The 24084-nt window shown below is 49.1% G+C and overlaps 1 protein-coding gene across 1 annotated transcript in view; it reads right to left on the reverse strand.

Moving 5' to 3' along the window:
• Positions 1-581: 581 nt before the first annotated feature.
• Positions 582-24084, reverse strand: part of LOC143984209 (uncharacterized) — a 30069-nt gene continuing 6566 nt past the window's right edge. Inside the window, exons 2-4 of the mRNA XM_077484499.1 lie at positions 6242-6505; positions 2943-3028; positions 582-825 (exon numbers count right to left, since the gene is read on the reverse strand). Of these exons, the coding sequence (XP_077340625.1) occupies positions 697-825; positions 2943-3028; positions 6242-6505 (479 nt within the window). The 3' untranslated portion in view covers positions 582-696. The remainder of the gene's footprint in view (positions 826-2942; positions 3029-6241; positions 6506-24084) is intronic.

Genomic DNA, 24084 nt, shown 5'->3' on the forward strand with positions numbered 1-24084 from the left:
TATCATAGGAGCCGGTCCAGAAGGCGGGACAAAGGAGTTCCCCTCTCTGTGTGATCCGGCCGGCTCTTCTCTTCCTCTCTTCTCCCTTCCCCACAGTTTCTTGGCTGTTCGCAGAATCGTCTCCCATTCAACCACGCCTGCTAGCAGTACCTGCCCCCCCCCCCCGGATACGGCTCTTCACTCGTCCTCAGCTAATTTCCACTCGCCAAGTGCAAGCAGGTGAGTTGAAATTTGAGGGCTGTTCTATATTATATGCCTCTATTACCAGCCCTCAGATCAGATCAGGGACATGATTTTATTAATTAAAGCAAGATCTCCTGTCTAACCTTTTTCCTGATCTTTCCTTACTTAGGGTGGCTGCTGTCCATTCAGCTTAAATCTAGCGGAGATGTACGAGCTATTTGCTACTAATTTTTCTAACGCTCTTTCCTATTGGTTAACAGTGTGGACCACTGTGCTTCTAATGTTAATTAAACATTTTTTTTAAAAAAGGGGGCTCATAGATACAAACCTGAGTTAGCCTAAAGGTTCCTCTGTACTGTATAGTCCACCCCTCATCTATGAGTATTGACAGCGCAACATAAAGTAAAATAAAGAGTGAATCTTTTATGCAGTATGTTCACAAACATCACTTTAAACGGAGTGGGATCCATTCTCCTTGTCCAACACAGATCCATTCTCTTTGCTGGACTGAAATCAATTCTCTCTGGTGGCTTTGGATCCATTCTGGATGGGTTGCCCATGACCATTCACCGTGACACCTAAAGGTTCATGTTCAGGAATCTTAGGGCTTTGATGATCTTGGTTCTCCTTTTTACGATAGCACTGAAAATATAAAAGCAAATCAGATGTCTTACTCAGGATATCCCTATTCTTCCCATTACAAGGACAATTTATAGGAGCTGTCTTATCTGTCAAAGAATTTTGTTTTTGTTCATCCAGTTCTACGATTTACACAGCTCTGCCCCCAGTGGCGTAACTAGAACCTTCAGGGCCCCGATGCAAGAAACCATTAAGGGCCCCCCTGAACCCCAGCCAGGGACCTTCCCTCCGAGTCCGGCGGTGGAACTCCAGGGCGTGGTCACAGGTATGACCTTTGTGAGCCCTGTAGTTCCACCACTGGTATCAGTAGTTTTTTTTTATTATTTATTTTTTATTTTTAGGTGCCCCATTGGGGGACTGTCCCTAGGCAGGATGGGGTCCCCGTCCCCAGAAGAGATGAGGTCCTTTTCTCCAGGGCAGATGAAGTTACTGCCCCCAGGTGAGAAGGGGGACTCGGGGGGGGCGGGACTCTGGCTGGGGAGAACAGACATTGGACTGAGCGGCAATGCATGGAGCAGGAGAAGGGTACTCTGAGGAGCCGGCCGAGGACACAGGTCATGTGAGGAATGCACAACTAAAGAGCAGCCAGTGCGATAGTCGAGCATGGAGCTCTGCTAGTCACCCTCCACCTCCAGCCACCCGTGTGCATGGTGCACTGGTACCCCTAGCTGCCTATGTTGCTGCCGGCCATATGTAGGGGGGCTGCATGGGCCCCCTGCATCACAGGGCCCGGTTGCGGTCGCAACTGCTGCACCCCCTATAGTTATGCCCCTGTCTGCCCCACAGGGGACAAACCAGATTTTTCTCAGATGTAGAATCGCTTTCACTGACAAGTTTTTTTTCCCATCTCAACCTCGTGGCTGGAGAGTAATGCCGCATACACACAATTCGTGTGTATGCTGCATCAGACTTTTGCTGGACGAATTACAGCCAGAAAATTACAGCCAGCAAAAGATTGAGAGCAGGTTTTCATTTTTTTTGTGGGCACTGATTGGCACAGTTTGGGCATAATTTGCACATGTGGATGGCCATGGGGTACATGCCTGGCCATCCACATGTTGCCCCCTTCCTGGGTGGTCCTGGCGGCTCTCCTGGTGGTCTAGTGTAGGCATCTGAAAGGGGGGCTGCACTGATAAATAATCAGTGCAGACCCCCCTGTCAGGAAAGCCGCCGATCAGCTCTCCTCTACTCGCGTCTGTCAGACGTGAGTGAGGAAAAACCGATCAACGGCTTTTCCTGTTGACATCGTGATCAGCCATGATTGGACGCGGGTGATCACGTGATAAAGAGCCTCCGTCACAGGCTCTTTACCAAGATCGGTGAAGCGGTGTGTCAAACTGACACCGATGCCCGCCCCACGGGTGCATGACAGCTGTTATCCTGAAGGACATCATATGACGCCCAGTCAGGATAACTCAACCACCGCCCGGCTGTCATTTTGCCATAGGCCGGGCAGGAAGTGGTTAATGTAAAATCAAGTCCCATTGACTTCAATGCAAAAACGCCCCCTAGTGTCTTCAATGCAATATTGTGTCCCATTGACTTCAATGCAAAAACACCAGCCTCATTAACTAAATGCATCCTGAATTTTCGGTTTCAGCACAAGAATTTTCATTTCGGTGAGCCACTATCTTCCAATAAATGGGTTTCTTGGTGCCAAAAAGGTTGGGGGATCACTGAATAAGAGGATGCTTTGAACTTATTGATATAATGCCAAGCAGCTGACTTCCTGTGTTCAGAACGCAACAGGCCAGTCCTATAGATCAAACTGAATCTGTCTATAGACCTCACATCCCAATGCCGATCTTCCCATATAATAGCCATTACCATAGGGAAAGCATTTCTCAAACTTTGCTCAGGGGTGTCCCCGCTCCTCCCCCAATCACAGTCTTGGAGTGTCACCTACACAGCTGTATCTGTACCGGTGTCACTGGCCCGACCAGACTTATGTTCCATCCTTGTGGGGTTCTGATATATACATCACATTCACCCCCCCAAAACAGACAACCTTGGTGCTCCAAGGGAACCTCATCTAACACAGCCTTCTGTTTCCAGCAATAGGCCCCATCTATAGGCTGTCACCACAGTAATTGTATAGAAGAGATGGAAAGATTACACACCTGATAGACAAGGTAAGTCATCACCCCAACACAGATCACAGCAGCAAGGATAGATACTCTTGATCTTCTATTTAATGAATCAGTCTCTGTCAAAAAAAAAAGAAATACAATGTATAGAAGACATCTGTATTCAGGATTACACAACAATAAATATACAATGTATCAGTACGTGACCATGCAATATAAAGCATGTCTCTGCATGAATAATATACAGTGCCTTGCGAAAGTATTCGGCCCCCTTGAACTTTTCAACCTTTTGCCACATTTCAGGCTTCAAACATAAAGATATAACATTTAAATTTTTTGTGAAGAATCACCAACAAGTGGGACACAATTGTGAAGTGGAACGAAATCTATTGGATAATTTAAACCTTTTTAGCAAATAAAAAACTGAAAAGTGGTGCGTGCGAAATTATTTGTCCCCTTTACTTTCAGTGCAGCAAACTCACTCCAGAAGTTCAGCGAGGATCTCTGAATGATCCAATGTTGTCCTAAATGACTGATGGTGATAAATAGAATCCACCTGTGTGTAATCGAGTCTCTGTATAAATGCACCTGCTCTGTGATAGTCTCAGGGTTCTGTTGAAAGCGCAGAGAGCATCATGAAGACCAAGGAACACATCAGGCAGGTCCGTAATACTGTTGTGGAGAAGCTTAAAGCCGGATTTGGATACAAAAAGATTTCCCAAGCTTTAAACATCCCAAGGAGCACTGTGCAAGCGATCATTTTGAAATGGAAGGAGTATCAGACCATTGCAAATCTACCAAGACCTGGCCGTCCCTCTAAACTTCCCGCTCAGACAAGGAGAAGACTGATCAGAGATGCAGCCAAGAGGCCCATGATCACTCTGGATGAACTGCAGAGAACTACAGCTGAGGTGGGAGAGTCTGTCCATAGGACAACAATCAGTCGTACACTGCACAAATCTGGCCTTTATGGAAGAGTGGCAAGAAGAAAGCCATTTCTCAAAGATATCCATAAAAAGTCTGGTCTAAAGTTTGCCACAAGCCACCTGGGAGACACACCAAACATGTGGAAGAAGGTGCTCTGGTCAGATGAAACCAAAATCAAACTTTTTGCCCACAATGCAAAACGATATGTTTGGCGTAAAAGCAACACAGCTCATCACCCTCAACACACCATCCCCACTGTCACACATGGTGGTGGCAGCATCATGGTTTGGGCCTGCTTTTCTTCAGCAGGGACAGGGAAGATGGTTAAAATTGAGGGGAAGATAAAAAAAATAAATAAAAAAAAAAAAAAAAAAATAAAAAAAAAATAAATAAAAAAATTGAGGGGAAGATGGATGCAGCCAAATACAGGACCATTCTGGATGAAAACCTGCTGGAGTCTGCAAAAGACCTGAAACTGGGACGGAGATTTATCTTCCAACAAGACAATGATCCCAAACATACAGCAAAATCTACAAAGGAATGGTTCACAAATAAACGTATCCAGGTGTTAGAATGGCCAAGTCAAAGTCCAGACCTGAATCCAATCGAGAATCTGTGGAAAGAGCTGAAAACTGCTGTTCACAAACGCTCTCCATCCAACCTCACTGAGCTCCAGCTGTTTTGCAAGGAAGAATGGGCAAGAATTTCAGTCTCTCGATGTGCAAAACTGATAGAGACATAGCCCAAGCGACTTGCAGCTGTAATCGCAGCAAAAGGTGGCTCCACAAAGTATTATCGCAAGGGGGCCGAATCATTTTGCACGCCCCACTTTTCATTTTTTTATTAGTTAAAAAAGTTTCAAAAATCCAATAGATTTCATTCCACTTCACAATTGTGTCCCACTTGTTGGTGATTCTTCACAAAAAATAAAAATTTTATATCTTTATTTTTGAAGCCTGAAATGTGGCAAAAGGTTGAAAAGTTCAAGGGGGCCGAATACTTTCGCAAGGCACTGTATAAACTCTACACTGACCTGTAATATCCCTGATTGAAGGCAGAATAGAGAAAGAGAGACAACATGACACAAAGTTACCAGTCGGTGTCACAATCACGCTAAAGCATCTATTTAAAATTTGTTGGACAACTGTCACAAGGATTCACCCAAATATTGCAAATTTTGTCTGTATTTTGTTTAATTCCGTGATTTTCCATAATCATCGGTGCCACCTAGTGACTATAATGTTGTATTTTTCCTCAAATAGCTCAAATTTAGGAAAAATACCACATTATGGCCACTAGATGGCTCTGACAAGAATAGGAAATCACTCTATTAACTGCTTGCTGTCCGTCGCACAACAATATACGTCGGCACAATGGCACAGCTGCGCAAATGGGTGTACCTGTACGTCCCCTTTAAATTGCAGGCTAGTGCGCACGCACCGCGTGAGCATGCCCGCGGACTTGATGTCCGCCAGTGGCCCGCGATCGTGACACGGAGAGGCAGAACGGGGAGATGTGATGCCTATGTAAACAAGGCATTTTCCTGTTCTGCCTAGCAATATGACAGGGATCTACTGCTCCCAGTCATGTTCTAGCGAGCCCACCCCCCCTACAGTTAGAACACACTGTGAGGGAACACATTTAACCCCTTGATCGCCCCCTAGTGTTTTACCCCTTGCCTGCTAGTGACATTTACACAGTAATCAGTGCATTTTTATAGCACTGATCGCTGTTTAAATGTCACCGGTCCCAAAATAGTGTGAAAAGTGTCCGATCTGTCCGTCGCAATGTCGCAGTCACGATAAAAATCTCAGATCTCCGCCATTACTAATTTAAAAAATAATAATAATAAAAGTGCCATAAATCTATCCCCTATTTTGTAGGCGCTATAACTTTTGCGCAAAACTTATCAATATACGCTTATTGCGATTTTTTTTTACAAAAAAAAAATGTAGAAGAATACATTTCGGCCTAAACTGAGGAAGAATTTTTTTATATATATATATTTTTGGGGATATTTATTATAGCAAAAAGTAAACAAATATTGCTTTTTTTCAAAATTTTCATTTTTTTTGTTTATAGGGCAAGAACTAAAAACCGCAGAGGCGATCAAATACCACCAAAAGAAATCTCTATTTGTGGGGGAAAAAAAGGACGTGAATTTTGTTTGGGTGCAACGTCACACGACTGAGCAATTGTCAGTTAAAGCGACACAGAAAATGCTCTGGTCAGAAAGGGGGTCAATCCTTCCGGTGCTGAAATGGTTAAGCAGAATACAGTCAGAATTTATGAGGGCTGGGTCAATGCTGATGATGTTGATTCAATTTTTTTTTTTTTCATAAATCGATTCCAAGATGCTTTCTCTATACAGATCAGATTATTGCCCCAGTAATTGCCCCTCTCACCTCCGATCTCCAGCCGGTATTCTCGGATCTCCTCACTGACCGGGTTTGTGATCCTGACCCGGAATCTCCTCTCGGCGTCGTCTCTCTGTACACCGGGGATAATCAGCGTCCTATTGTCATCTATCAGCCGGTATCTTTCAGGGATCGGCTCCCCGTCCACCTCCCAGGTCACAGCGCTCTCTTCTCCAGAGAACTGGACGCTCACAGCGACCTCCTCACCCAACCGGCTGAAGTTACTGGTTATATTGGTGATGAGAACGGGATCTGGAATTATTGCGAGAATTAGAATAGATACACAATTCTGATTATTTTAATAGAATAGAAAATAAAATAAAAGAATAGAAAAAAATAGAATACAATAAAATAGAATAGAATATAACCTTCTTCCAAAATTAAAATTTTAAATAGAATAGAAACAGCTATTCTTCACAATGAATTTGATTTCAATATTTTCGATTTAAGTCCGATTCAATTGGAAAAATTCTAATCCGGTCAAAAACGAACAAACGCAACAAAATTTATTTCATTACGAATGCAATAAAATTAGTAACATAACAAATCAATTTGAAATTAAACTTAACTAAGCTAATTTTTTTTGTTCTGCACATGTCTACTTCTATCCCAAGCCCTGCATTACTCATGCCTGAACAGTGGGGAAAAGTATGATGTAGTAGTAGTCAGTACTACTCCAACTTAGAATAGATATACAGTGTCTTGAATAGTCCTCCTCCTCCCCCTCTTTACACCCAATGGAGATGAACAGATGACATGTTTGTACACCTGATTAGACATGTGCATTCGTTTTCGTCCGAATGCATTTTCGTCCGAATTTCAGCTATTTTCGTTTTCGTTTTGACAAACGATAACGAAAGCACAAAATCCGAAATACGAAAGATCCGACATAAATAAATGCTTTATTTTCATTTTCATTGTTACAACAGTTCGATATAGAATAGGAGATTCGACATGACTCTGACGATAACAATCTGTCTATAGAACCTGTGGTCGAATGTGCCTAACCTTACCTCTATTAGTCCAAGATTATATAGAGAAAATAGTCGACAGAGAAAAAAGATTTGGCAGAGAGAAAAGATTCTGCAAGTTACTGTCCTAAAAAGTGTTTGGGGACCCGGGTCCTGCCCCAGGGGACATGTATCAATGCAAAAAAAAGTTTTAAAAACGGCCATTTTTTCGGGAGCAGTGATTTTAATAATGATTAAAGTGAAACAATAAAAGTGTAATATTCCTTTAAATTTCGTAGGGGGGGGGGGGGTGTCTATAGTATGCCTGTGAAGGGGCTCATGTTTCTGGTGCTTAGAACTGTCCCTGCACAAAGTTCCATTTATTCAGGAAAAAGAGTCCTTTAAAATCACTCGCAGCTATTATGAATTGTCGGCTCCGTAATACAGAGAACACTCATTGAAAGTCATTGATAAAAAAAAAAAAAAAAAAAAAGCGTGGGGGTCCCCTAAATTCAATTACCAGGCCCTTTATCCGAGCACGCAACCTGGCAGGCCGCAGGAAAAGAGGGGGGGACAAGAGAGCGGCCCCCCCTCCCTCCTGAACTGTACCAGGCCACATGCCCTCAACATTGGGAGGATGCTTTGGGGGTCTGTGACCCCTCAAAGCACCTTGTCCCCATGTTGGTGAGGACAAGGGCCTCATCCCCACAACCGTGGCCGGTGGTTGTGGAGGTCTGCGGGCGGGGGGCTTATCAGAATCTGGAAGCCCCCTTTAACAAGGGGACCCCCAGATCCTGGCCCCCCCCTGTTTGAAATAGTAAGGGGATTCAAAAGTACCCCTACCATTTCACAAAGAAAGTGTAAAAAATAGTTAAATAAGACAAACACACTTTTGAAAAATTCCTTTATTAAAAATAAAAAAAAGGGGGGCGTGGTCTCGGCATGGAGGAGTGAGGACGCTCGATCAGGGAGCTCCCGGTCCGTGACCCCTCCGTAGCCTCGTGTGTTAGTCTAGCCGCACATTTCAGCATCCCCGGCACCACAGCACGCCGCTGGCAATCCACCGCACCGGCGGAGATACTCGGAACGGCGATATGGACAGATTTCTGGTGCCGCTCCAGCCTCCGGCCTCCACGCCTGACCCAGCCAAGATGGCGCCCGCGGCCGCCGGCGCGTCCAGCCCGGCGCTACACGGGGAAGGTGAGAAGGGGACGCAGCACTCCCACGACCTACCTCCGTTCTCCCCGCCTAGTGACTTGTCTCCCTGCCTCCCCCGCTCGCTGTCCATGGCCTCCCTGGGCAGCGTGGAGCACAGCGGCCTGCCGCCCTGGCCCCCCCGCGGACTGCAGTATTCCCAGGGTCCTCCCCACAGAGGCTCCCCCATCCTGGAGCCGTGCAATCAGCCAGCATCTACCTCAGTTGCACAGGGGGGAGCGCAGGGCTACTATCCACCCACTTTGCTAGGTGACAGCACAGTGTGGTCCCTGCTGCAGAATCTTCCCACAAAAGAAGATTTTAACTGCATGACTGCCAGGATTGAGATGACACTGAGGACTGAAATTGCTAATGTTAAACGGGAAGTGGCGGCCACGACCACCCGAGTTGCAGCCGTGGAGAATGATGTAAGGTCAGTGACCACAGATTTAACGGGTTTGAAGGGCACGCAAGACACCCTGACCGACAGAGTCGCACAGTTGCATTTGCTGGTGGACGACCTTGAAAATCGCAATCGCAGGCACAATGTTAGGATCAGAGACTTGCCCGAAGCGACTGGTCCCTCTGACCTCAAAGCCACTGTCACAGCCATCTTTAACGCTTGCTTGGACCGCCCTGCCGATACACAGATTACTATTGACAGAGTCCACAGGACCATGGGACCCAGGGGCCTCACGGAGGGCAGGCCGCGTGACGTCCTGTGCTGCCTCCACAGCTATTCTGTGAAAGAAGATATCCTACAAGCGGCGTGGCACAAAGGCAGCGTAGAGTTTGACGGGGCGCAGGTTACTCTACTACCGGACGTCTCCCGGAGGACCCTACAGATGCGACGTTGCCTGCGGCCCCTCCTGGAGAAGTTAAATGAGCAGAGGATACCCTACAAGTGGGGTCACCCATTCCACCTCATAGCACGCAAGAATGGCAGGCCCGTTGCACTACGCCACCCCTCTGAAGTTCCATCTTTCTTGGATACGCTGGGTCTCCCACCGATCACTGTCCCTGATTGGCTGGCGTTTGTTGTCCCACAAAGCACTCCAGCAGGCGAATCCGACCCTCGAGCCAGGCCGCAGAGATCGAGGAGAAACCGCCGTCCTCAACGCCGGAGAGAGCAAGCACCTCAGGACCATGAGCCGTGAGTGAGTAGGGCCTCCCCTCATATTTTGCTATCTGGAGAACATTGGGGGGGTTTTTACATCCTTTTTTTCTTTTTTTTTTTTTTTTTTTTTTTTTCCCTTTAATTTACCTCTTTTTTCTTTTGGTGATTTGTGTCTTTAATGGAGAGCTTCCCGGTCCAGCCCTTACCAGAGTTCCCCACGGATGTGCCCGGGAGGGGAGGGGGGGTGGACCATAGGGATCCCATCCGACCTGGCGCCCCGACACGGACTTGGCCTAGTATCGGCCGCCCGTACCTGTGACCCTGGTACAGCTCACAGTTCTTGGATCCGCTAGGTCACCACCAATGGGTCAGCAATCTTTGCTGGATCATTACTTGTATTGACTGAACATTTTGGGGACAACCCCCCCCCCCTACTTTTTCCCTTGCCGCCTGCTGAACTGGATGCCATGGACTGATCCCCCGCCTAGGAATCCTGGACAGAAGCGGTTTAATACACTGGACAGTTGTGGGGTCGGGGTCACCTGGCTGAGTGGGGGCAAACCCCCCCTCCCCCCCCCTCTTTTTTTTTTTTTTTTTTTTTCCCTTCCCTCCCCCATCTGAGGGAGGGGGGGGATTGGGGGGAGGGGGGGGACCTGAGTACTAAGGGGATCGGTATACACTGTACTGTTTACTGTATTTAAATGCTCTAACCTTTTTTGTTTTCTTTTTTGTTTTCTCCCACTGTTCTCCATGATTTATTGCAGACTGTTTTGATGTTTTGTTTATATCCGTTGTTTTTGTTAAATGCTGTTGCGTTGCCACAGGGTTGCTGACGTTCACACCTGTAGGCCTCTTTGGGGCTGCAGGGACTGGGGGCTACGAGAGGGGCTCTGCGCTGGGGGTTCCTCCCTCCGCTGTGCCCTACCCCTACCCCCGCTAGGCCTTTCTGCCTTAATCGGCAGACTTTCTCCAGTAGGAGCTTTAGAAATTCCTGGTTCCACCCTTACCCCCAACCCTGTCCCTTCCCTTTCTCAAGCAGACCCACTCCCAATCTCCCCCTGATCGTCCTAATTGTCCTACCATCCCCTTAACCTTCGAACCCCCCCCCCTCTTTCGGACCCTGGTGGTGGGCCCAAGACCGGTGCAGCGGCTGACATGGCCTTGAAACTGGTCTCCTGGAACGTTAAGGGGTTAAACATACCAGAGAAAAGGTCCAGCTGCCTTGCGGAGCTGTGGCGGTTGAGGCCTCAAGTGGCTTTTCTACAGGAGACCCACTTCAGGACTGACCAAATACCGCGGCTGTACAGTAAACATTTTCCTATAGCCTATCATAGCACCTCTTCTATATCAAAGTCGAAGGGGGTGTGTATCCTTCTAGCTAAAAACTTGCCGTGGAAGCTGTTGGACGTTCAGACCGATAGTGAAGGGAGATACATCTTCCTCAAGGGTACGTTGTACTCACAAACCTTCACGCTTGCCAATCTATACATGCCGAATGTCGGCCAGCTGCCTGCTCTGGACGCGTGCCTATCTGCCCTGGCTGCGTTCTCGGAGGGTACCTTGATTGTCGGAGGTGACTTTAATCTTACCTTAGACCCCCACAGAGACTCGTCGACGGGCACTTCTGCCTTATCTGTACGCACCCGCTCCCAAATAAAAGAACTCATCCATTCTCACCGGTTGATAGACGTCTGGCGCACTCTCCACCCACAGGACAGGGACTACTCTTTTTTTTCTGCTGTTCATGGCTCTTATTCACGCATAGACCTGTTCTTGGTGGCTCATAGCGCCCTGCCTTTGGTCTCTGATGCCCAGATTGGACACATTGCCTTGTCCGACCATGCTCCGGTTCTCTTAGCGCTGAAGCTTCAGCCAGAATCGCGGGGCCAGTCGTGGTGGCGACTAAACGAGTCGCTCCTGAAGGACGCTGACACTCACTCGGATGTGCTCCGAGAATTACAGAGCTTCTTTGAGAACAATCAAGACTCCGTCCCCAACCCTCTTACGGTCTGGGCAGCCCATAAATGTTACATTAGGGGCATTCTTATTAAGCATGGGCACAGACTTAAGGTTGCTAGAGCTAAAGCTCTCTCTGATCTTATCTCTAGATTGCACGCGTGTGAACAGCAGCACAAGTCTCTGCCGACGTCCGCGCTGGATGCAGAAGTGAAAGACCTCCGGGAACAAATTAGAGAATTCTCTCTCTTTCAAGCGAAAAATAGACTTATGTGGGTACGTAGAACGTATTATGAGTATGGGGACAAATGTAGTAGGTCCTTGGCGAATGCCCTACGTGCTCAACGGAATTCGTCTTTCATCCCGGCTATATCTTCCCCCACGGGCACCAAACTTTATGATTCCAAGGCCATAGCGGAATGCTTCCGGTCTTTCTATGAGGCTCTTTACAACTTACACCCCCAGGCGTCACCGAACGCCACGCAGGCCCGATCTGCAGCTATAGACGCATATCTGACCTCGGCGAACTTACCTACTCTTACATCGGAAGAGATGGAGACACTCTCGCAACCGATATCGCCGGAGGAACTAGCGGCCGCTCTGAGGGACTCTCCCAAGGGGAAGGCGCCTGGCCCGGATGGGTTCACAACCCCTTACTATAAGACATTTCTCCCGTTGTTGACTGCACCCTTTGTATCGGCCTTTAATGCTATATTGGAGGGCCGGTCTATCCCGCCTGAGCTTTTGCAGGCCAGCATTTCAGTCATCCCTAAGCCGGAGAAGGACGCCCTTCTCTGTGCTAGTTACAGGCCTATCTCCCTCTTAAATTGTGACTTGAAGTTGTTCACAAAGATCCTGGCGGAGAGATTGGCGCCTATTCTTCAACGCCTGATACCGCTAGATCAGGTGGGGTTTATCCGCAACAGGGAGGCCAGGGATAACACCACCAGTAGTGATGGACGAACGTTTCGCCCGGCGGTCGTTTCGCGGCGAATTTCCGACATTCGCGGTCCGCACGTTCGAACGCCTTTTTCCGTCGTTCGCCGCGGCGGACTTACGTGTTTAATGTATACAAGAACTTTAACCTTTGGTGACACGTTTATCATGTGATACAGGACAGCCAATTGAGACATGACAGCACATGGACACTTGGACATTCCCCCTAACCTATAAATACACCCGATCCGGTGGCCATTTTACATTCTTTCTTCTGTTACGATAGGGACAGGTTCCTGTGTGGAGTAGGGAGAGATAAACCACTAGCTATTTGGTACACAAAAGTTCTTTTCAGGACTGGTATAGGTGTTAGGTGTTGATAGGTTTGCTGTGCTGCTGATTCTTGCAGCAGCCTGAGTGTCTTTTGTTAGTTTAGAGAAAGGGAAAGGACGGTGTATGCTACAGGGACAGCCAGATTAGTCTTTCATCATCATCATCATCATCATTAGCTGTTACTATCAAGGTCCACAAAAGAGCTGTTCCAGTAACCACTAATCGTTCTCTTTTTTTGCCAATTTGTATAGGGACAGGAAGGAAGCAGTGTTGTCAGGCAGTGAGGGTAATTTTAAAGACTTGCTGTTATTATTAGTTCCACAAAGGTTCTTTTCAGGACTGGTATCAGTGGTACAGTAATAGGCTTGTACATGTATAATATTCTTTCTTCCAAATATAGAAAGGATATTATACTTGACTGCTGCCCTTCTGCTGCAGTCTGCTAAACATTCACAACTCACTTGTTCCACAAAAGTTCTTATAAGGACTGGTAACTTGGTATAGGGTGCTACGGTACATAGGCTTGAGTGCGGTACAGTCTGCTGTTCTGTAAGGACCGCTATCGGTCCACAATAGATAGGGTTGACGTGCACCACTGCTGACCGCTGCCCTATACTGCAGCAGTCCTTCAGCGGTATAGGGACTGACGTACAGTCTGCTAATCACTAACACACAACCTGCTTGTTCCACAAAAGTTCTTATAAGGACTGGTAACTTGGTATAGGGTGCTACGGTACATAGGCTTGAGTGCGGTACAGTCTGCTGTTCTGTAAGGACCGCTATCGGTCCACAATAGATAGGGTTGACGTGCACCACTGCTGACCGCTGCCCTATACTGCAGCAGTCCTTCAGCGGTATAGGGACTGACGTACAGTCTGCTAAACACTAATACACAACCTGCTTGGTCCACAAAAGTTCTTATAAGGACTGGTAACTTGGTATAGGGTGCTACGGTACATAGGCTTGAGTGCGGTACAGTCTGCTGTTCTGTAAGGACCGCTATAGGTCCACAATAGATAGGGTTGACGTGCACCACTGCTGACCGCTCACCTATACTGCAGCAGTCCTTCAGCGGTATAGGGACTGACGTACAGTCTGCTAATCACTAACACACAACCTGCTTGTTCCACAAAAGTTCTTATAAGGACTGGTAACTTGGTATAGGGTGCTACGGTACATAGGCTTGAGTGCGGTACAGTCTGCTGTTCTGTAAGGACCGCTATCGGTCCACAATAGATAGGGTTGACGTGCACCACTGCTGACCGCTGCCCTATACTGCAGCAGTCCTTCAGCGGTATAGGGACTGACGTACAGTCTGCTAAACACTAATACACAACCTGCTTGGTCCACAAAAGTTCTTATAAGGACTGGTAACTTGGTATAGGGTGCTACGGTACATAGGCTTGAGTGCGGTACAGTCTGCTGTTCTGTAAGGACCGCTATCGGTCCACAATAGATAGGGTTGACGTGCACCACTGCTGACTGCTGCCCTATACTGCAGCAGTCCTTCATCGGTATAGGGACTAAGAGTTTTGTCACAGGGTCATTTAAAAAATGACAGGCAGAGGAAGAGGCAGGCCCTTCCGCAGGGGTGGTAGGGGTAGGGCAGGAGCAACAGGCTTGAGCCAAAGTGGGAAGTTGCAGAAGGTGCGTTCAATTACTTTAAAGGATGCACCAGACTTGGTTGAGTGGCTCGCTCAGCCTTACTCTTCTGCACCCTCCTCATCCTCTCGATCTGCACCCTCTTCTTCACTCTCTGCTATGTGCACCCCCAAAGACACTACCACCAACAACACGACCACCACCACCACCACCACATACCTTCCGCTTGAGTCACTGGAATTATTTTCCGATCCATATCAAGAGGACATTTCTGATGCGCAGCCACTCTTGGTATTGGATCAGGAAGAGGAGGTAGCAACAAGCGCTACTCAGCAGTCTGACGACAGTACCCAGATCAGCCCAAGGAGGAGGTTGGTCCCCGGTGTTGCTGCCTACTCCGAGATCTCTACTTATAGCGGTGGGGAAGGTGACGTTGATGATGACGTGTCTAGTGATGTCACGTGGGTGCCCACAAGAGAGGAAGAGGAGGGGAGTTCAGAGGGAGATATGGACCAGCAGATAGGGAGGAGAAGCAGGAATAACTTACATTGCACAGGAGGGACAAAGCAGACTGCAAATGTATCAGGAGCGAGTCATCGACCATGTACGGTCACATCTGGCGCTCCCAGGACACCGGCACATGGCTCCGCAGTGTGGGCTTTTTTTAACGTGTCCGCTGCTGACAATAGCGTTGCCATCTGCAATCTTTGCAGTCAACGCGTTAGTCGCGGTAAGCCCAATACTCACCTAGGGACGACCGCCTTAAGAAGGCACATGAGCAGCCATCACCGAGCCCAGTGGGAGCAACGGAACACACAAAGCCACACTGCAGGCTCTCACCGTCCAGCCTCGTCTTCTACTTCTCCTTCTCCTCTCTCCTCACAATTGTCCTCCACTCCACCTTCCATCACGCCAAGCTCACATTTTTCTGCAAAAAGGCAGGCTTCCGTGGGCCTAATGTTTGAGCGTAAAAAAATGATGACGCCGGATAACCCTCTTGCCCAACGGTTGGCGGCTGGCTTGTCAGAACTCATAGCCCGCCAACTACTGCCATATAAACTGGTGGACTCGGAGGCCTTTCGCAAATTTGTGGCCATTGGAACACCACAATGGAAGGTCCCAGGAAGGAAGTATTTCTCAGAGAAGGGCATCCCAGAGCTATATGGCCATGTTCAGCGGCAAGTGAATGTATCTCTGGCACACAGTGTCGGTGCCAAGATACATCTGACCACAGACACGTGGTCTAGCAAACACGGGCAGGGAAGGTATATCAGTTTTACTGCCCACTGGGTGAACCTTCTGACGGCCGTCAAGCATGTAACCCGTGGCACCCGTGTAGATTTGGTTTTACCGCCACGGATTGCATGCAGGCCTGACTCTTCTTCTCCTCCTCCTACTCCATCCTCCTCCCTCTCCTCCTCAGCTGCCTCCTCCTTTTCCGCTGCTAGCGTCTCTTCCGCTGCACCGCCCAAGCTCCCCAGAACCTATTCCACATGCCAGGTGAGACGTTGCCATGCCGTGCTGCGTCTGTTGTGCCTGGAAGCAAAGAGCCACACTGGCCCGGCACTCCTTTCAGCTTTGCGTTCACAGGCAGATGAGTGGCTAACACCGCTCAATTTGACAGTTGGTAAAGTGGTGTGTGACAACGGTGCCAATCTGCTTAGCGCATTGAAACAGGGCAAAATCACGCACGTGCCGTGCATGGCACACGTCTTAAACTTGGTCGTGCAGCGATTCCTTGTCAAATACCCTGGGGTCCAGGACATCTTGCGGCAGGCAAGGAAAATCTCGGCCCATTTCAGAAGATCTTACACGGCCATGGCTCGCCTTGCTGACATTCAGCGGCGACACCATCTGCCGGTCAGACGTCTTATTTGCGATTGCCCGACGCGATGGAACTCAACCTTCTATATGCTTGATAGGCTGCTCCAGCAGAAACGTGCAGTTAACGTCTACCTGTATGAACTCTGCGAAAGAAACGGTTCTGGGGAGCTGGGTTTTTTTTCACCGCGCCAGTGGCTGCTCATGCGCGACACATGCAGACTTCTGCGGCCATTTGAGGAGATCACCAAACTGGTCAGTCGCAGCCATGGCGCCATCAGTGACATGGTACCTTATGCCTTCTTTCTGGAGCGTGCATTGCGTCGTGTCATTGATCAGGCTGTGGAGGAGCAGGAGCGGGAAGATGAGGAAGTCGCAATGCTGGATGAATTCCCAGGGGGGGCTACTCTATCTGAGACAAGTCAACAACAGGAGTCTGATGAGGAGTCAGAGGAGGATGGTGCCGGGGCGGATGAGCAGGAGCAAGAAGAGCATGCTTTAAACCTTTCTGGGATCCCTGTTGTGCGAGGATGGGGAGAGGAGAATGAAGAGGACGACATTATCCTGGATGATGAGCAGGAGCCAGGCCACCACACCGCTTCCACTTTAGTGCAAATGGGGGCCTTCATGCTCCAGTGTTTTAATAGGGACCCCCGTATAAAAAGCATGAGGGTCAAGGACCAGTACTGGGTGGCAACGTACTTAGACCCCCGGTACAAACACAAAATGGCGGAAATGTTACCGCCGTCGCAGAGGGCTGTCAGAATGCAGCACTTCCAGGCCTTGCTTCGAGAAATGCTGCATTCTGCTTTTGCGTGCGCTGGCAGAGGAGCAATTCCCACTCCCAGAGAAGGATTTGCGGGTACCAATCCAACAGCGCCTGCAAGAAGAGGCCGGTTTGAAGATGTGTTGGTGACTTCGGATATGAGGTCATTCTTTCAGCCGACCCATCGACAGGTGTCATCCGGATCCAGCATCAGGGAACGCCTAGACCGTCAGGTGTCCGACTACATTGGGTTAACGGCCGATGTGGACGCTCTGAGGAGTGATGAACCCCTAGACTACTGGGTGGGCAGGCTTGACCTCTGGCCAGAGCTTGCCCAATTTGCAATCGAACTGTTGGCTTGCCCCTCATCCAGTGTCCTGTCCGAAAGGACGTTCAGCGCAGCAGGGGGGATTGTGACCGATAAGCGTACTCGCCTAGCTCACGACAGTGTTAACTACCTCACATTTCTAAAAATGAATGAGGCATGGATCTCGGAGGAATTCAACACATGTGACCAGTAGACCATGTATATGTCTATAAACTATTTTTTTAATCAAGCACACAGACCTTCTTAATTCATTTGGCTCACTTCCTTGACCCAAAAAAGCACACCGTACTATATGCCCCTACCCTCCTCTTTGAAGAGGTTGAGCGGTGTCATATTTCTACTGGGGCTGCTTATGATATCCCTGTGCTGTGCTGACTTCCTCCTGGGGGTTCTTATTATGAAGGGATCACACTATCCCTGTGCTGTGCTGACTTCCTCCTGGGGGTTCTTATTATGAGGGGATCACACCATCCCTGTGCTGTGCTGACTTCCTCCTGGGGCTGCTTACGGTGCTGCTGTCAGTGCTGTATGTCACGGTGCTGCTGTCAGCGCTGTATGTCACGGTGCTGCTGTCAGCGCTGTATGTCACGGTGCTGCTGTCAGCGCTGTATGTCACGGTGCTGCTGTCAGCGCTGTATGTCACGGTGCTGCTGTCAGCGCTGTATGTCACGGTGCTGCTGTCAGCGCTGTATGTCACGGTGCTGCTGTCAGCGCTGTATGTCACGGTGCTGCTGTCAGCGCTGTATGTCACGGTGCTGCTGTCAGTGCTCTGTATTACGGTGCTGCTGTCAGATGCCTCTATCACGGTGCATGTGTCATTCCGGTATGTCACGCTGCTGGTGATCATCTCCTGCACCCTCTTCTTTGCCTACCCTGGTCCCTGACCTTCCCTCTCCTCCATTGCCTTCATTAGCTCCATAGTCCTGAATTGTTAGAACAATTTCCCAAATAAAATAAAAATGCTTGTAGTTATCGATCCCAAATTCACCTCATACATGTATTATGTCATTGTCCAGATGGTGGGACTACGTTTTACCCCCTAATAATTACCACGTGGCCGCAAATTCGACATGAAGGTTTGCAAAGTTCGCCTCCCATTGAAGTCAATGGGGCCCGCGGCGAACGTTCGGTTTCGCGAACGTTTGGGTCCGTTCGCATTTCGCTTTCGCGAAACGTCCCGTCGGAAGTTCGTCCATCACTAACCACCAGGACCATGAATGTTGTGGATCGGGCCAGGCGTCTTAAAGTTCCGCTTATGCTGCTGTCGGTGGACGCTGAAAAGGCGTTTGATAGGGTGAGCTGGCCTTTTTTACTGGCCACCCTTCAACGTCTGGGGGTTCCTCCTCCTATGATCTCCTGGATAACGGCTCTATATTCCTCTCCAACAGCAGTAGTAAGGGTCAATGGGATTGCTTCGTCTCGCTTTTCTATTGGCAATGGGACGAGACAGGGATGTCCCTTGTCCCCTCTCCTCTTCATACTCTCCCTTGAGCCTCTACTCCAACACGTTAGACTTAACGCTGATATCAAGGGGCTGGACACCCCGACATGTAATCATAAAGTCGCTGCCTTTGCTGATGACCTCCTCTTTTATATCTCAGAGCCACATATCACCTTGCCGAATCTGCTATCGGAGATACGACGGTATGGAACTCTTTCGGATTTTAAAATTAATTTGCAGAAGTCGGAGGCGCTTAACATTTCCATACCCCGCGCCGTACAGACGTCTATGAGCAATAACTTCCCTTTTCGCTGGGCATCTAACGCCATACAATACTTGGGAACTAGGATACCCCCAGACCCACAGCTGGTCTTCCAACTGAACTTCCTGCCCCTTTTGAAAACCATCACCTCGGACCTAGAGAGGTGGTCACATTTGGCGACCTCCTGGTTCGGAAGGTGTAATGTGCTTAAAATGAATATAATGCCACGGATCCTATACCTTATGCAGGCCCTGCCAATACGAATTCCCCAGTCATTCTTCAAGACTCTGCGATCCGTCTTTATTAGATACGTTTGGCAAGGCAAACCCCCGAGGCTCAGTCGAACTTTATTACTTCGACCGAAACACAGGGGAGGGATTGGACTCCCTGACCCAGCTTGGTACTATACTGCAGTCCATATGACCCGGACGATTGACTGGTGTAGACACTTGGAGGACAAGCTGTGGGTGCGTCTTGAACGGGAGTCCATGCCCTGTCCAATTGAAGGGCTGCCCTGGGCTGGACCTATCCCTTCAGGGGTGACGTTGGCGCACCCCCTTGTCGAGACCACGCTACGAGAAGTGGCCAGATACTTTTCACTGGCGGGGGTGCCCAGCTTTCCCTCACCAATGACTCCAATTATTGGACACCCGCAATTTGCCCCGGGCTTGGTAGACCGGTCCTTTCGCCTCATTCCTGACCAGGATCTGATCAGAGCTTCCCACTTCTTGAGCCCGAGGGCTTGGAAGAGTGTCTTGAATATTTATGAGCGGTTAGGGCACTCTGCCATGGGCAGGTGGAAACTGGCTCAGCTCTCTCACTTTTTGAAGTCCTTGCCTAACTGTGAGAGCTTTCACAGACCATTAACCCCGTTCGAAGACTTGTGCTTGGGTGAGGGCCCAATCCATGGGTCTCTCTCCCAATCATATGGGATCTTAATGGATCTTCTGTCTCGGGGAGACCCGACGTTTCTAGGAAAATGGGAGAGGGACCTTGATGTCAGATTCTCGACAGAGCAAAAGGCTCGAGTGCTTCTGTTTGCACACAAGTCATCCCTGTGCAGCAAATACCAGGAAATCACATATAAGATCTTGACCCGCTGGTACAGGACTCCCACGGTCCTGGCAGCCATGTTCCCGGGACATAGCCCTGGGTGTTGGAGATGCGGTGCACATGCTGGCACTCTACTCCATGTATTTTGGGAATGCCCGCAATTGTCCCATTTTTGGGGGCAAGTTCTCAAGATTATACTTGATCTCACAGCTGTCGATCTTAGGAATGATCCAGCGGCAGCCCTTCTTAACCTGACTCCGCTTTCTGGTAAGAGGTTTCGTAAGTCACTTTTAAAACACCTTTTGAGCGCAGCCAGGACATGTATACCAAGTATGTGGAAACAGCAGGCCGCCCCGACAGTGTCTCAATGGTTTGAGAGAGTCTGTGACATCTATCGAATGGAACAGCTTACAGCGTCCCTGCATGACAGGGAGGAGGAACACACCGCCCGATGGATGACTTGGAGCCTGTTTAGGTACTCTGATGCATACAGAACTTACTTGTGATGCTTGGCATGGAAATGGCAGGACGGTTCCGGTATGGGCTCACCACCGGGACAACCACAGTCTGTACCACCATCTGAGGACCGTTAGGGTCCACACCACCCCCCTTATTCCCCTTCTACCTTTCCACCCACGTCACCCCCCCCCTCTTTCCCTCCTGCTCCTTGGCCTCCCCGTCCCCCACCCCCCTTCCATTCCCTCTTCCTCTCCCCACAACCCCGATAAAAAATCTAGTGATTGCAAGGGCCTTGACACGCTATTCACCCAGTTTTCTCTCAAAATGGCGACTGGCTGTGGGAGTAGCCCCGACTGGGCCTCCTACTCTGCGAGTGTCTCCAGCAATTAGCAAGGACCCCTCGGGGTCGGCCCAGAAGAGACTGCCCCACGTACCGCATTACTGTGACAGGAAGTGCCGAGCGGGAGACTCGAAGAACCCAGTAAGGGTTGAGACCTTGGCTACTCTAAATCTGACATGGCTGTGCTGTGATACATTATTGAATGCTCCCCACCATGTACTGACTGTATTGTTTGATGTACTGTGACGACTGGGCGTCTAATGTTTCTTTCACAATTTGTTTTTGTATTTCCTGCAATCCATAAATAAAGAATTTAAAAAAAAAAAAAATAAATAAAAAAAATAAAAAAAAGATTCCAGCGGTGGTAATCCACTCTTGCTATCCAGCGACGGACGGTCATCTCTCCAGCGATGGCTCATCTCATCCAGCGCAGCGAATACATCCTTCTTCTGTCTCCGCGGAGGAGACACTGCAAGGATTCCGGCGGCCTGACGTTTCTTATATACAGAGGGCGGGGCCACCCGTCACCTGACCCCGCCCCCCTCTGACGCAAGGGGAAACCCGGGGTTCCCTGTGACGTATGGGTGACCCCGCACCCCTCTGATGTAACACAGGCAGGTTTCCGTTACATCAGAGGGGGCGGGGTCACCCATACGTCACAGGGAACCCCGGGTTTCCCCTTGCGTCAGAGGGGGGTGGGGTCAGGTGACGGGTGGCCCCGCCCTCCGTATATAAGAAACGTCAGGCTGCCGGAATCCTTGCAGTGTCTCCTCCGCGGAGACAGAAGAAGGATGTATTCGCTGCGCTGGATGAGATGAGCCATCGCTGGAGAGATGGCTGGATGAGATGAGCCATCGCTGGAGAGATGACCGTCCGTCGCTGGATAGCAAGAGTGGATTACCACCGCTGGAATCTTTTTTTTATTTTTTTTATTTTTAATAAAGGAATTTTTCAAAAGTGTGTTTGTCTTATTTAACAATTTTTTACACTTTCTTTGTGAAATGGTAGGGGTACTTTTGAATCCCCTTACCATTTCAAACAGGGGGGGCGGGATCTGGGGGTCCCCTTGTTAAAGGGGGCTTCCAGATTCTGATAAGCCCCCGCCCGCAGACCCTCATAACCACCGGCCAGGGTTGTGAGGATGAGGCCCTTATCCTCATCAACATGGGGAAGAGGTGCTTTGAGGGGTCACAGACCCCCAAAGCATCCTCCCAATGTTGAGGGCATGTGGCCTGGTACGGTTCAGGAGGGAGGGGGGGCCGCTCTCTCGTCCCCCCCTCTTTTCCTGCGGCCTGCCAGGTTGCGTGCTCGGATAAAGGGTCTGGTATGGATTTTTAGGGGGACCCAAAGGTCAATTTTTTTTAATTTGACGCGGGGTTCCCCTTAATATCCATACCAGACCTGAAGGGTCTGGTTATGGATATTTAGGGGGAACCCCCACGTCAATTTTTTTCTTAAATCTGAGGCAGGGTTCCCCTTAATATCCATACCAGACCTGAAGGGCCTGGTAATTGAATTTGGGGGACCCCCACGCTTTTTTTATTTTATTTTTTATCAATGACTTTCAATGAGTGTTCTCTGTATTACGGGGAGCCGACAATTCATAATAGCTGCGAGTGATTTTAAAGGACTTTTTTTCCTGCATAAATGACACTTTGTGCAGGGACAGTTCTAAGCACCAGAAACATGAGCCCCTTCACAGGCATACTATAGACAACCCCCCCCCCCTACGAAATTTAAAGGAATATTACACTTTTATTGTTTCACTTTAATCATTATTAAAATCACTGCTCCCGAAAAAAACGGCCGTTTTTAAAACTTTTTTTGCATTGATACATGTCCCCTGGGGCAGGACCCGGGTCCCCAAACACTTTTTAGGACAGTAACTTGCAAATTAGTCTTTAAAATTAGCACTTTAGATTTTGAATGTTGGAGTCCCATAGACTTTAACAGGGGTTCTAAAGTATGCTATACACTAGCTCCGTCGAATCTTCTTTATACATTCGACAGACACCATAAGCCTTCAAAGACAGATTCGACCGTAATTCATGTGGATTTTCGGACGAATGCAATTTTTGAACAAAAAACAAAACAAATAAAAACGAATTTCGAGAGTAACTAAATAAATTAAGTTTTCGGATGAAAACGAAATTCCGAAATGAAATATTTTACTCTGCACATGTCTACACCTGATGTGATAACCATGGCTTCCTCTATAGATACCACAAAATGGGTCCGGATGTGAAACAGGGAGGACGTGCCGCTGTAGAGCTCCGCTCATCCTCATAGAGAATCCTCTGCCATCCTCCCTGTTCGGCGACCCGAGGAGCCTGGAAAGTTCCCCTGCCTTTCTCAGGGCATCCGTAGTACCGGAGGAGCCGGTTATTGCTGGGCTGAGCGCCTCCGTGCGGAAACTGCAGTCGCGGCCTACTCAGCCTGGTGCGGCCGGCCGCCATCTTGAGGCCTGTGCGGAACGGTGAAGCCTCCGGAAGACCGCTCTAAAGTGCGGCGATCGCGGCGCGGAGGGCCACGGAGTGCGCGCGTGCCCGAGGCAGCCCCTGTGGAGGAGCGGTTGTGAGGAGGGACGGACGATTAGCTGGCTGCCGCCGTCCGCGGCCGGCAGCATACCGCCGCAAATCGGTGCCTTATTGAGGCCTGTGGAGACATCCTACCTTGTCAGGAGGGGAGGTGAGTCCTATCTCTGGGGCCAGGATCCAGCTCTGCCGGGCAGTGTCTTTGCATAGGGGACAAGGTGGCCTGCTGTGAAACAGTCCCTGTTTATCTCCTTATGGGCTGTGTTTCTCTGCTGTGAACTCTTAAAGGGGAACACCCTGTTGTTTTAAACTTCATCCTGCTCATTGTTGGTCTGCTTGCTCATGCCATCGAGAAGTAAATCTGCATCTAAGAAGGCCTCCACTCAGCCTGCACCTTGCCCCAGTGACATTCTGAATCAATTTAAAGCACTGTTAGCGGACATGGAGCAGGCGGCGCCGGCATCGGCCGAGCCTTCAGTGCCGGTGACTCCGCCAGCGAATGATACCACTGTTATTTTGGCGGCAATTGAACAGAGCAGAACCTCATTGTTGGTCCGCATTGATCATCTAGCGGAGGAATGCAATCTCATCAGAGCAGACCTAGACAAATTTAGGGGTAGACTCTCTGAAACTGAGTCGCGAATATCTGCCACGGAGGACATTACTGCCCGCCATGATGACGCCATTCATACCCTGCAGCGCACTGTGCAATCGCTAGTGGCCAAATCCGATGATGCTG

This window comes from Lithobates pipiens, unplaced genomic scaffold, assembly GCF_037356315.1.
Source record: "Lithobates pipiens isolate NorthernLeopardFrog02 unplaced genomic scaffold, aLitPip1_a1.2 Scaffold_16, whole genome shotgun sequence".
NCBI lineage: Eukaryota > Metazoa > Chordata > Amphibia > Anura > Ranidae > Lithobates > Lithobates pipiens.